Source organism: Hyperoodon ampullatus, assembly GCF_949752795.1.
Source record: "Hyperoodon ampullatus genome assembly, chromosome: 2".
Taxonomy (NCBI): domain Eukaryota; kingdom Metazoa; phylum Chordata; class Mammalia; order Artiodactyla; family Ziphiidae; genus Hyperoodon; species Hyperoodon ampullatus.
In genome coordinates, this window is record NC_136915.1 from 198,063,649 (window position 1) to 198,076,173 (window position 12,525).

General features: G+C 40.9%; 1 protein-coding gene across 1 annotated transcript in view; it reads left to right on the forward strand.

The window, feature by feature from the left end:
• Window positions 1–12,525, forward strand: part of PPP1R12B (protein phosphatase 1 regulatory subunit 12B) — a gene marked incomplete at both ends in the record, with an annotated part of 198,811 nt that overhangs the window by 50,442 nt on the left and 135,844 nt on the right. Inside the window, 2 exon segments of the mRNA XM_079726165.1 lie at window positions 3,366–3,496; window positions 8,595–8,713. Of these exon segments, the coding sequence (XP_079582291.1) occupies window positions 3,366–3,496; window positions 8,595–8,713 (250 nt within the window).

Genomic DNA, 12,525 nt, shown 5'->3' on the forward strand with positions numbered 1-12,525 from the left:
GGAGCCTGCGCTCTAGAGCCCACGAGCCACAACTACTGAAGCCCGGGCACCTAGAGCTCGTGCTCCGCAACAAGAGAAGCCACCACAATAAGAAGCCCACGCACCACAACGAAGAGTAACCACCACTTGACACGACTAGAGAAAGCCCACGCACGGCAGCGAAGATCCAACACAACCAAAAATAAATCAATTAAAAAAAATTTTTTTTAAATGCCCTCTTCCATCCTCGCAGTTAAAGTATTAATAGTTTTTAGTGAGGTACTCTGCAAGGGGTTGGTTAAATCTTGCCCTGCGGGATTATAGACTGGCAGACATACAGTATATGAGAGATTTAGTGATAATCATAATTATGAAATAGTTTATAATGTTATGAATAGTTATGAAATACTTTACCTGGTAAAGAAGTATAAATGGGGAAAGCTTGTCGAAATTGATCAACCTAAGAAAACATCATAGAAGAAATGTAATTTTTGGAGCTGCTTGTTGAAAAAGAGACTGTCGTGAATACTGGCTATAAAAGTCGTCTGGCCTCAAAAGATCAGGTTGGAGGAGTATATTATATGACATCAAATCAAATCTCGGTTGAGATGTTTAGCTAATCTCACTAATTGTAAAAAGAGTATCAAATGGTTTGGGGGAAATGAATAAAGATGTCATTTTGTAACCAAGGTTGCCTAATTAAATATCCTCTAGATTGAATCAACCGCTTTTCATCCATCCTTTGTTTCTAAGCGGGATTGACACGAGGTTTATCTGGAGGGGTTTCCTGAAGTCCTCTTGGTAGGATAGGTGCTTCTTAAGTGTAGTAGTTACCTTCTGAATTCTGGCTTGAACTCTTCCCACAGTAATCTTTTGCTGTTTAAACTGTTGCTCATTATCACCATAAAATATCCCTTGGTATATTTCACTGAAGACATCAATTCTCAAACTGTTTGATTTAAGGAATCCTGTACACTCTAAATCCTGTACACTCTATTCAGGACCCCAAAGAGCTTTCATTCATAAGTATTATTATATATTACTGAAAAATCTTGAAAATATTATTAATATTATTAATTCATTTAAAATAGCAATAACCCATTACGTGTTCATATAAATCACATTTTTTTTTTTTTTTTGCGGTACGCGGGCCTCTCACTGTTGTGGCCTCTCCCGTGGCGGAGCACAGGCTCCGGACGCGCAGGCTCAGCGGCCGTGGCTCACGGGCCTAGCCGCTCCATGGCATGTGGCATCTTCCCGGACCGGGGCACGAACCCGTGTCCCCTGCATCAGCAGACGGACTCTTAACCACTGCGCCACCAGGGAAGCCCTAAATCACATATTTTAATTGAAAAGAGCTATATACTTTCAAAAACAAAAGCAAAGTAAGAAAAGTCCATTGACATGGTGGCATGAGAAGAGTGGCATTGTTTTACATTTTTACAAATCTCTTAGTGTCTGCATTCAGTCTTGTGATACATTGTTTTGGTTAAAGTATATAAAGAACATCTGGCTTCACATGAATGTCTATTTGGAAAAGGGAGGAGTATTTTAATAGTCTGTCCAGACAATTATGGGCATTCTTCTTGGCACTATACTAAAACGCCAGGAAGTATATAGTAGTTTCTTAAATGTTAGTTGCAGTGTGGAATCTGAAACCATGTCAGTGGACTTTTCTTACTTTGAGATATTAAAATCCAGTGGTCTAACTTGTATTTTGAATGAATCTTTTACCCATGCATGATTTTCTCACACCATGCATCTGATTATGTGGAAAATATGGGTTCATTGAGTTATGGACATCTTCCAGATGTTAATACGTTTCAGTCTATAATATCAAAAGACCACATTTGTTGATAATCCCATTGACCACATCAGAAAACTGAGTATTAGGAAGCTGTCAAGCTCATGGTAGTGGGTATGTTTCCCAAAATTCTGATTTTAATTGGATGGTCAAATTTTATCATTGGCAACAAATATTAGGTTTTTTTTCTTTGAAGTGACAGGCTCACCTTGTTCGTCTTCAAGTCTTAATCATCGTAATTTACCTCTCGGTTGCTCTTTTGAGGAAAAATAGCATCTGTGGAAAAGCTGCTCGTCCATCTCGCAGCTCAAACAGATGCACAGGAGCTTTTTGCTTAGAGATGGCGCTGTGCTTTGTTACGTGGAGAAGGGCTTTATGTGTGCCTGCTGTTTTGTCACACAGAATATTAAGAACACTTACAGTTTAATAAAATTAATAATGTTTACTGCTTCATTAAGGTCATTCTTGAGTGACACTGGCCTTTTTTGGGTTTTGTTTTGCTTGAGAGCATGTGGCCAGGAAGAGTACAGTCAGCACCCGCACCCTCTGGTGCCTCCCTTGACTTGTGCAAAGTCTCCAGGAGTTCTCCCCACCATGGCTTTGCATTGTTAGTGCAAATGTCAACACAGCAGAAAAGGCAAATCATGTATTAATATCGTTATAAAAATCATTTTGACCCAGATAATTGTTTTTCAGCTAAAGCTTTAACCTGTTTTTTTTTTTTTTTGAAACGGAGGGGGTTAAGAGACAAGTTTTAGAAAGAGAAATCTCATTTGTTTCTAGTCCTGAATTGTCTCAGCTGTTTTGGATCCACCTAAGCCTTGATGATGGTCACTTTTATGGGTGTGGGCTTTTTGCCTCCTTTTACTCTGTAGATAGTCTAGATGGCCTTTGGGTCTTGGCATGCCTCACTGCTGTTTGTGACTGTTCCTTTTAGGCTTCTGGTAGGCCTGAAACCTTTATTCAGAAAGCCTCTCTGCGTTCTCCTAATTGTTGCTGTGAGTTGGGCAGCTAAGGATGCCTAACCAACAACAACTGCAAACATACTTTGCCATACTGTCTGCAGCTATTCAGAAGATACATGAAAAGAAGATACATTTCTTCTGTTTGAAGGATCACTGCACCCTTTCTCACCAAAGTGGGGATAGTTTAGCGACCCTAGAAGATAAACTGCAACTTCCCAGTGAGAAAGTTGCATTTGATCCTATGTGACTATTTTCCTTTAAAATTCATGGGCCAATCAGTGGTTCCTAACATCCCCCCTTTTCTTTATAATGACGAGGCAGCTCCACCCATTTAGAGTAAGTCACTCTCCTCGTTTAACCCTAACAGCACTATGAACAAGACTAAATGTCATTAGACCTGTTGCACAGCTGGGATACTGAGGCATGGGAAGAATTCAGGGATTTGCATCAGATCACAAAGCTGAGAAGTCACACTCTGGACACTTGCATCAGGGTGCAAGAAGTGGAAATTAATATTTCATCAGCGCTGCTGCATTGTCCGTGCCCGGAGCAGTGTCTGGCACGGTGTAGAACTCAGTAAGTGCTTGTTGAGTAAATGGATGGACTTCTCTTTTCAGGCTTGTATTGATGAAAATTTGGACATGGTGAAGTTTCTGGTGGAGAATGGAGCCAATGTAAACCAGCAGGACAACGAGGGCTGGACACCCCTCCACGCAGCAGCGTCCTGTGGCTACCTCAACATAGCAGAGTGAGTCTCTGTACTGGTGGGGTGCTTGTAGGATAGCCTTTGTTTCTCTTTCACTCTTAAGAATTTGAATTTCATAAATAGCAGTAATTTCTCTTTACTACAAATTATAAAAGCAGGAAATTGAATTATTTTTAAGGAATAATTGATACTATGTTTTACGTAGCTGCTAAATCTATAGTTTTTTTAGTTGAAATTTTGTGTTTGCTTCTATTTTCAGGTAATTCATATTTGTTGGGATATGCAGAGGTGGCTTCTGTTGTTGCACTGTCTGGGTTGACTTTTTTTTTTTTTGCGGTAGGCGGGCCTCTCACTGTTGTGGCCTCTCCCGTTGCGGAGCACTGGCTCCGGACGCGCAGGCTCAGCGGCCATGGCTCACCGGCCCAGCCGCTCTGTGGCATGTGGGATCCTCCCGGACCTGGGCACGAACCCGCGTCCCCTGCATCGGCAGGCGGACTCCCAACCACTGTGCCACCAGGGAAGCTCTGGGTTGACTTTTTGAGCGACTATAGCTGGACACGTGGGCAGGCCTAGAGAATTTTTCTGGACTTTTTTGTAAACCTGTTTTATTGGTTTTTTTTTTTTTTTTTTTAAAAAGCAGTGCTTAATACAAATGAAGGTGGAGAATGCCTGGCTGCTGGTCACAGAATTCACATAGGTAATAGCAGAAGAGTGAGAGCCAAGCATCCGAGCAAAGGAAGGGTGGGAGGGGCACGCACCCCCCCGCCCGGCCCTCATTGAGACCAGCCTCCAGCACAGCTGGGGCCCCTCCCTGGGCAGAAGAATCCCAACCACATAGCGTCTGGGCTGGAAGGGGCGCTAAGTAGATGTCTGTTGAATGAAGGAGTGGTCAGGGAGGTTATTTTTAAATAGAAAGAGACGTTGGCACTTAAAACATCTTTAAAATGAGGCAGTTGAGTGTATTCTAGATGAGGGTAAGTGTAGATTGCTAAGGTAAGTTCTCTAAATAAAATCATGATATGCTCTGGTCCTTTGAAGATCCAGTTGCTTGTCTTAAGGCCCCTTTCAGTAGGATTAGAGCTCCGTTACATTTCTTCTGTTCAGCAAACAGCTCTGCAGAGGCCTGGGAATGGCCTCCCACAGAAACTACTTTGCCTGGGTGTCCTGGGGGAGGGTGCCCAGTGGGGGAAGTCAGACAACGGCAGGGTCAGAGCCAGAGAAAGATCAGGCTGAAGCACTGGTGTTGACTGGGCTTCTTGTTCTAAAAAGCGGGCAGCTGGACTGGCCCCACCGCCAGCAGGAGTCAGCAGTGCGGTTTTCTCCTGTCTCCGTTCTGGTTCCGTGAATCAGTCGCCTCCTCTCGCCAGGCCACCCCTTCGCAGGGTCTCGCGGGCGGGCTCTGATTCTCAGCCTAACCCATTCACCAACGTTCCGATGCCCAGGAGTTAGGGAGGCTTCCTCAGAGGTTTCCATTTTCACTTGAAAGCTGTATCTAAGAAACATTTATAGAACATGTTAGTCCCTCATCATTGATATTTGATTATTTGTTCAGGTGGCTTGTTTGTGATTTTGAGCTACCAAATCTCATTACATTCAAGGATTTCACTTTTCTCCATTGGACGGTAACAGGCAGAGCTCACACTTGGAATTAGGGCCCCTCGTGTTGGCGTAATCCACGGAGGCCCTTTTTTCTTCCTTTTGTGAAGCTGAGTACAGAGGATGATTGTAAATGCTTTTTCACAGTTGTTTCTTTATCTCATCTTTGTGGATGAACATAGTTCCTTTGGAAATAAGTTCACAATTTAAGTGTCTCTTGCCCAAATAAATATTACCTTGAGTGAAATGAATTGGTGAGAGTTACTGTTTCCTCATACAGGGGATTAGTAGTCAGACAGGAAAGTCTGGCCAGGAAAGATGAGCTGGACCGGACCCCCTTGTGTGGTGGGGTGGTGGGAACGGCCTTCCTTACCTTCTGCTGCGTGTCACCCTTAGACGGTATTCACCTGACCATCCTTACATACTCGTCTGTGCAGCAGCATGTTCTGGACAACGAAAGAACCCCGTTGCTTATGCTACTCATTTTGGTTGGCTCACCTCAGGGCCTCTGAACAGTGTTTCAGACACGATTAGCATTTGATCATTTTGTCATTTTTCTTTTTGTATCTTAAAGACCTTAAACTCTATACTCTTATTCCCGGAATCATTAGAAACTCTAAATTTCGAGGGAGTGGAAACAAAGAAAAGGCAAACTGGCTTTCTAGGGAAGAATGTAAGTGCGTTCTGTTCCGTGTTCCATGATGACCTTTTTTTGTCTCATATTTGAACTCAGTGTGACATATTTTTTAAAAAGAGGTTTAGGGGCTCTTTATTACTGATTTGAGTTCAGGCTTATTGCTAGTTAGCGGGATGTTTTCCATTTCTATTACCAGTAAGTGTTTAACTTAGAAGCAGATTGACCCAAGGGTACATCATTTAGTTTGGCTTTATAGTTTATTGGGGTGCTAATTTATTCTGAGTTTTTGAACACGTTTTGTTTTCTTTCTTCCCCCCCTTAGAATAGTAGCAAAAAGACCTTATGTCAATGATGAGTTAAGAAGAATACAGAGGCTTTATTTTCTTTCGGTCTTTCTTGGCCGCACTGCACGTGGCTTGTGGGATCTTAGTTCCCCGACCAGGGATTGAGCCCGTATCCTCAGCAGTGAGTCCTAACCACTGGACCACCAGGGAATTCCCACAGAGGCTTTATTTTCTAAAGGGCATATTTACGGAGCTAATGGGTATTTCTGAAACCTCAGGGTAACTATAAAGATTCTCAGGGATAAAGTAAATATTACTTTTTACGGACTTCCCTGGCGGTCCAGTGGTTAAGACTCTGTGCTCCCAATGCAGGGGACCCAGGTTTGATCCCTGCTCAGGGAACTAAGATCCCATATGCTGCATGGTGCGGCCAAAGATAAAAAAAATAATAATAAATTAAAAAATCTTACCTCATAGGTTGATATTGATTCTTGTTCAGGTAAAAGTGTGAAACTAGAGAGGTTTTTCCTGTTTCCTCCTCACCCTTAAAATGGTTTAAGAAGGTAGCCTTACTTAAGAAGAATCTCTTTCTGAACCAGATTACTTTCTAGAAATGAGTCCTCTTGATCATGGGTCTAAGAACTTGTCAGAAAAGGGAAAAGCAGGGGCCTGTATGCCCAAGTGACATTGTGCCTGATCCAGTAAAGAATGGAATAGATGTCAGAGCAGAGTGGTTAAGATGTTTTATTTATTTCACGTAATATTTGTGGATTGCCAAGAGAAGAAAGAGCATATCAGACTTCATGGCAGTGATAACCATGAGGAAGACACAGCTGTTGTCCTGAAGTAGCTTTCAGCCTGGTGGGGCAGTTGCATCAAGGTCCGTGTATGTCATGACAGAAGCGCAGACTCAGTGCTGGGGAGGACGGAGTTCAAGGAAGGAGAGGGAAGATGTGCTTGGTGAGGACAGGCAAAGGCATTGTCAGTGGACCTTGAAAGATATGAAAAGTTTCCAGCAGGGAAAGGAGAAGGGGAGGGTGTTTCATCGGTTGGGAGAAACAACTCAAGCTGTGGGAGAGACTGAGCGACAGTGGGGTGTGTCTGGGGACAGTGAGGCGTTGAGTTTGATTGGAGTGGAGGGTACAGTTCCATCCAGAAAGCATTTATCGAGTGCTTACTGTGTATTTTATTTGCATTTTGATTTTTCAGGGTTGGGGAGGTGAAGTTGAATGTCCTCTTTGTCCTGAAGGGGAGAAACCAAAAGAGAGGAGCTCTTGATTAGGGAAATGAGGGGCAACAGATGGACAGAGGACTGGGCGTCAGTACAATTAAGAAAACACATGGAGCAGGTTAGCCTTGGAGGAGAAAGAGTTTGTTTCCGTCTGAGTCTGTGAGGGAAAGATGGCGAAAGCTGAAAATGAGATGAGTTCATATACGTGGAATCAATCTGTAAGTTAAAAACATTTATTGAAGCTCTATTTATACTAGGTACTAGGCAATGAGAAAGCAAAAACGTGGTCTTGATGTAATCTTTGTTGATTCTCCTCTGCCTCCTTGAATACAGTGGCCATGCATTGATTATCCTCTTAAGATATTCTACAGTGTCTAAAATGTGGCACCTTTAAACGCAGGAGGGGACCAGTACATGCTTACTGAATTGTTGATTCGTTGAAGTTTAATTTAAACAATTTTTCTTTCTCCTTTAAATACTTATATTTGATAGAGCTCCCAGCATAATTGGGATTCTCAGTGGCCCAAAAGTAACTTGATTTAGTGCCAAGGTGAACTAGACTTGAATTCAGAAGACTGGGGCATAACCTCTGCTATTTGCCCCCTAATAGTACCCACCTTGCCCACTTCATAAAATTGTTTAAGACTCATTATATAATTTTACGTAAAAGTACTTTGAAAATCAAAAAGGATCTATGTAAGGTATTAAAATTGTCAGACCTTTCTTCTTTAGGATCAAGTATTATATTTCAATATAGAATCTAATCATTTAGAATAGAACAATTTGTTCAGTAATTTAGTTTCTTCTTAGAGTGTAGATTTGATATATATGGCTGGTTGAAGGGAGAGTTCTATGGAGGCGTAATTTAGGCAGATTGATGAAAATTTTAATTCATCCTTTATTTTTCTGTTTTCATGCCCCAGCGCTACTTAATATACTCTTAATGTGGCATTGGGAAGGTTTCTGTGAGAATTACTTCTTTATTACATGTCTTCTGGGAACTCTCATTCTCAATATTACAGGTGTAGTAAGTCCTTCTGGGAGCCTGTGTTTGGACCCCAGGGATGGTGGGTGAGCTTTAGGGCTGCATGTCTTCCTTGTGATATTTAGAAAGTCTCTTGCTGTCCACTGGGAATGAGAGGGTGGGGGTTAGGAACATGGGTGTGAAGGAAATCCCGCTTGTAGGCATTGTTCTTACCAAGAAGTAGGGAAGCTTTTGATCCTAGTTATTGAAGGCTAGTGGAGTTAGAAATCAACAGTGGAATGCCTTATCTGGGACCACATGAAAAACTCCAGAACAGAGGCTGTGCTCTGCATTGAACACCAGGGATAGGAGTGTAAGCTGATGTCAGACTGGAGAGAGAACCTTGATTCTGGACCTTGTCTGCACAGGTATTTCATTAACCATGGAGCCAGCGTGGGTGTTGTGAACAGTGAAGGGGAAGTCCCCTCTGACCTCGCAGAGGAGCCTGCCATGAAGGATCTTCTTCTGCAGCAAGTGAAGAAGCAAGGTAAGCTAGGGGGTAGGTGAGGCTCTGCTGTGCAGGGCCGTGTGCTGTAGTGTGATAGGAAAGTTGGGTCTACCCTCACAGCGTTAGTCATCATCACCCACATCACGTACCCTCTTAATACTCACACAAGAATAGGCCCGATGCCAAAAGGAGGGCCAGTCCTTCCTTGTTTTTGCCATTCTGGGGCTGTGTACCCATTGTGCAGTTAGGCGACCTGACTGTTCTTTGATGATGCAGGTTAGACTGAGGAGGGGCATGAGCGTGTCTTACTCTGTGTACACAGTGTGGACTTTGCTTCACACTGTGAAGTCTAAAGAAAGGATGAGATACAGTGTCCCTTTGAGTACTGGCCAAATTCTGTTTATGACTTTGCATCTTTTCTCTTGATGAGAGCTGAAAGTGGTCCTGGTTGAGGTATTTTTTACAAATCTGAAATGATCTTTAACCATACTAATCATGAAAATTATTCTGGTAGTTTGTCACGGTAAGGAAGCTAACTTAGAAGAATAAACTCTGAAAGAACTTGTTTTATATTTTCAGAAGAATCCATTTCAGAGAATAGGTCAGGATTCTGCTACTGGAGGTCTTTGGGTTCTTTTAGTTAAAAAGGTTGCAAATAACACTCATTAGATAGCAGGGAGGACAGGTCTTAGGGCGTTTGCTAGAACCACCACAAAATTGTGTGGACATGGTTTATAGTGATGTGTAGTCTTTCTGTTAAACCACTTTACCCACAATCTGCAGTTGAGTCCAAAAGATTTCTCTCCAGTGACCTTTTCTGACATGATGCTTTAGAACAGTCAGGGCCAGTCCTGGCCATATCCGTTTGCTCACATGTTATCTAAAGCTGCATTTGCACTCCTACAGCAGAGCTGAATAGCTGTGACAGACCAAATGGCCTGCAACGCTAAAAACATTTCATATCTGGCCTTAGATAGAAAGTATGCTGACCCCTGCCTTAAAATAATGATGTTCTAGGGCAGAAAATACTTGTATGAATACTGTGTATAGTTTTTGTGTCGTATTGAATTGAAGAGCTTTATGCCTAATTTACCATCAAGTCCCACTCAGCCTTATCTCCTCAGATTGGTGTTACAATTTACAAATGACTTTTTAAAAATAAACTGGATTTTTAATAGTAGTTTTGATTTTAATTTCTGACTCTTTCATTAAGGAGTATACTCTGTTGGAAGAGGCATTCATATGTATGCTTACCTTTGCAGCACTGTTAACTCTTTGTGTGTGGAATTCTGGTCTGTTCCAGATCAGTTACCCCTTTCAGTTTATCGAGAGGATGTAATAATTGTGAATACAATACATGTGCACCCAATATCGGAACACCTAAACATATTAAGCAGATACTGACAGAGCTGAAGGGGGAAATAAACAATAATACAATGATAGTATCCTGCTTTCAACAATGGATAGATTGTCCAGGCAGAAAATCAACAAAGAAACGCTGGACTTAAACTATCCTTTAGACCAAATGGACCGAGTAGACATACAAAACATTCCATCCAACAGCAGAACAAACACCCTTGCCAAGTGCGCACAGAACATTCTCCAGGATAGGTCATATGACAGGCCACAATACACGTCTTGGCAAATTTAAGAAGACTGAAATTATACCAAGTATATTTTCTGACCACAGTGTTATGAAACTAGAAATCAATAGCAGGAGGAAAACTGGAAAATTCACAGACTGTGGAGATTAAACAGCATGCTACTGAACAACCAGTGGGTCAAAGAAGAAATCAGAAGAAAAATCCAAAAATACCTTGAAACAAAGGAAAATGAAACACAACATACCAAAACTTGTGGGAGGTAGCAAAAGCAGTTCTAAGAGGGAAGTTTATAGCGATAAATGCATGCCGTAGGAAAAAAGAAAGATCTCAAATAACCTAACTTTACACCTCTAGGAACTAGAAAAAGAAGGACAAGCTAAGCCCAAAGTTCACAGAAGGAAGAAAATAACAAAGATCAGAGCAGAAATAATTGAAATAAGAGACCAGAGAAACAATAGAAAATATGAATGAAACTAAGAGCTTTTATATTTTTTGAAAAAATAAACAAATTGACAAACCTTTAGCTAGACTAAGAGAAAGACAGAAGACTCAAATAAGTAAAATGAGAAATGAAGAAGACATTACAACAGATACCATAGAAATACACAGGATCATGAGAGATTACTGTGAACAATTGTGTGCAAACAAATTGGATAACCTAGAAGAAACGGGTAAATCCTCAGAAATATGCAACTTACCAAGACTGAATCAGGAAGAAATAGAAAATCTGAATGGATCAATAACAAATAAGGAGATTGAATCAGTAATCAAACAACAAGAAAAACCCAGGACCAGATGGTTTCCATGGTGAATACTACCAAACATTTAAAGAAGAATTAATACCAGTCCTTCTCAAACTCTTCCCCAAAAATTGAAATGGAAAGAACACTTTCAAACTCTTTTTACAAGACCAGCATTACCCTGATAACAAAGCCAGATAGGTACACTACAGGAAAAGAAAACTCTAGGCCAATATTCCCAATGAATATAGATGCAAAGATTCTCAACACAATATTAGCAACCTGAATTTAGCAGCACAATAAAAGGATCACACACCATGATCAAATGGGATTTATCCCTGGGATGCAGGGATGGCTCAACATATGCAAATCTATAAAAGTGATATACCAATTAGTAGAATGAAAGTTAAAAATTATATGATCATCTCAACAGATGCAGGAAAAGCATTTGACAAAATACAACATCCTTTCGTGATAAAAATTCTCAACAAACTGATTGTAGGAGGAATGTCCCTCAACATAATAAAGGCCATATGTGACAAGCCCACAGTTAACATTATACTCAGTGGTGAAAGGTTGAAAGCTTTTCCTCTAAGATCAGGAATAAGACAAGGGTGCCCACTCTCACCACTCCTATTCAACATAGTACTGGAAGTCCTATCCAGGCAAGAAAAAGAAATAAAAGGCATCCAAATCAGAAAGGAAGGAGTAAAATTGTCTTTGTTTACAGATGATATGATCTCATGTATAGAAAATCCTAAAGACTCAAACAAAACACTGTTAGAATTAATCAACAAATTTGGTAAAGTTGTAGAATGCAAAATCAGTATACAGAAATCAGTTGCGTTTCTATACAATAATGACAACCTATCTGAAAAAGAAGTAAAAAATACATTCCCATTTACAATGGCATCAAAAACAATAAAATACCTAGGAATAAATTTAAGGAGGTGAAAGATCTGTATGCTGAAAACTGTAAGACTCTGATGAAAGAAACGGAAGAAGACACAAATGGAAAGATATCCTATGTTCATGGATTGGAAGAATTAATATGGTTAAAACATTCATACAACCCAAAGCCATATATAGATTCAATGAAATTTCTATCAAAATTCCAATGGCATTTTTCGCAGAAATAGAAAAAACAATCCTAAAACTTGGTACTACAAAAGACCCTGAATAGCCAAAGAAAGAAGGCAAAGCTGGAGGCATCACATTTCCTGATTACAGACTATGGTAATCAAAACAGTATGGTACTGGCAGAAAAGTAGACACATAGACCAATGGAACAGACTGCAGAGCCCAGAAACAGACCCTCACATATACGGTCAACTAATATTTGAACAAGAGAGCTAGGAAGACTCAATGGGAAAAAGATAGTCTCTTCAATAAATGGTGTTGGGAAAACTGGATAATCACATGCAGAAGAAGGACATTGGACCCGTATTTTCATGCTCACAAAAATTAACCCAAAATGGAGTCAAGTAAGTCCTGAAACTATGAAACT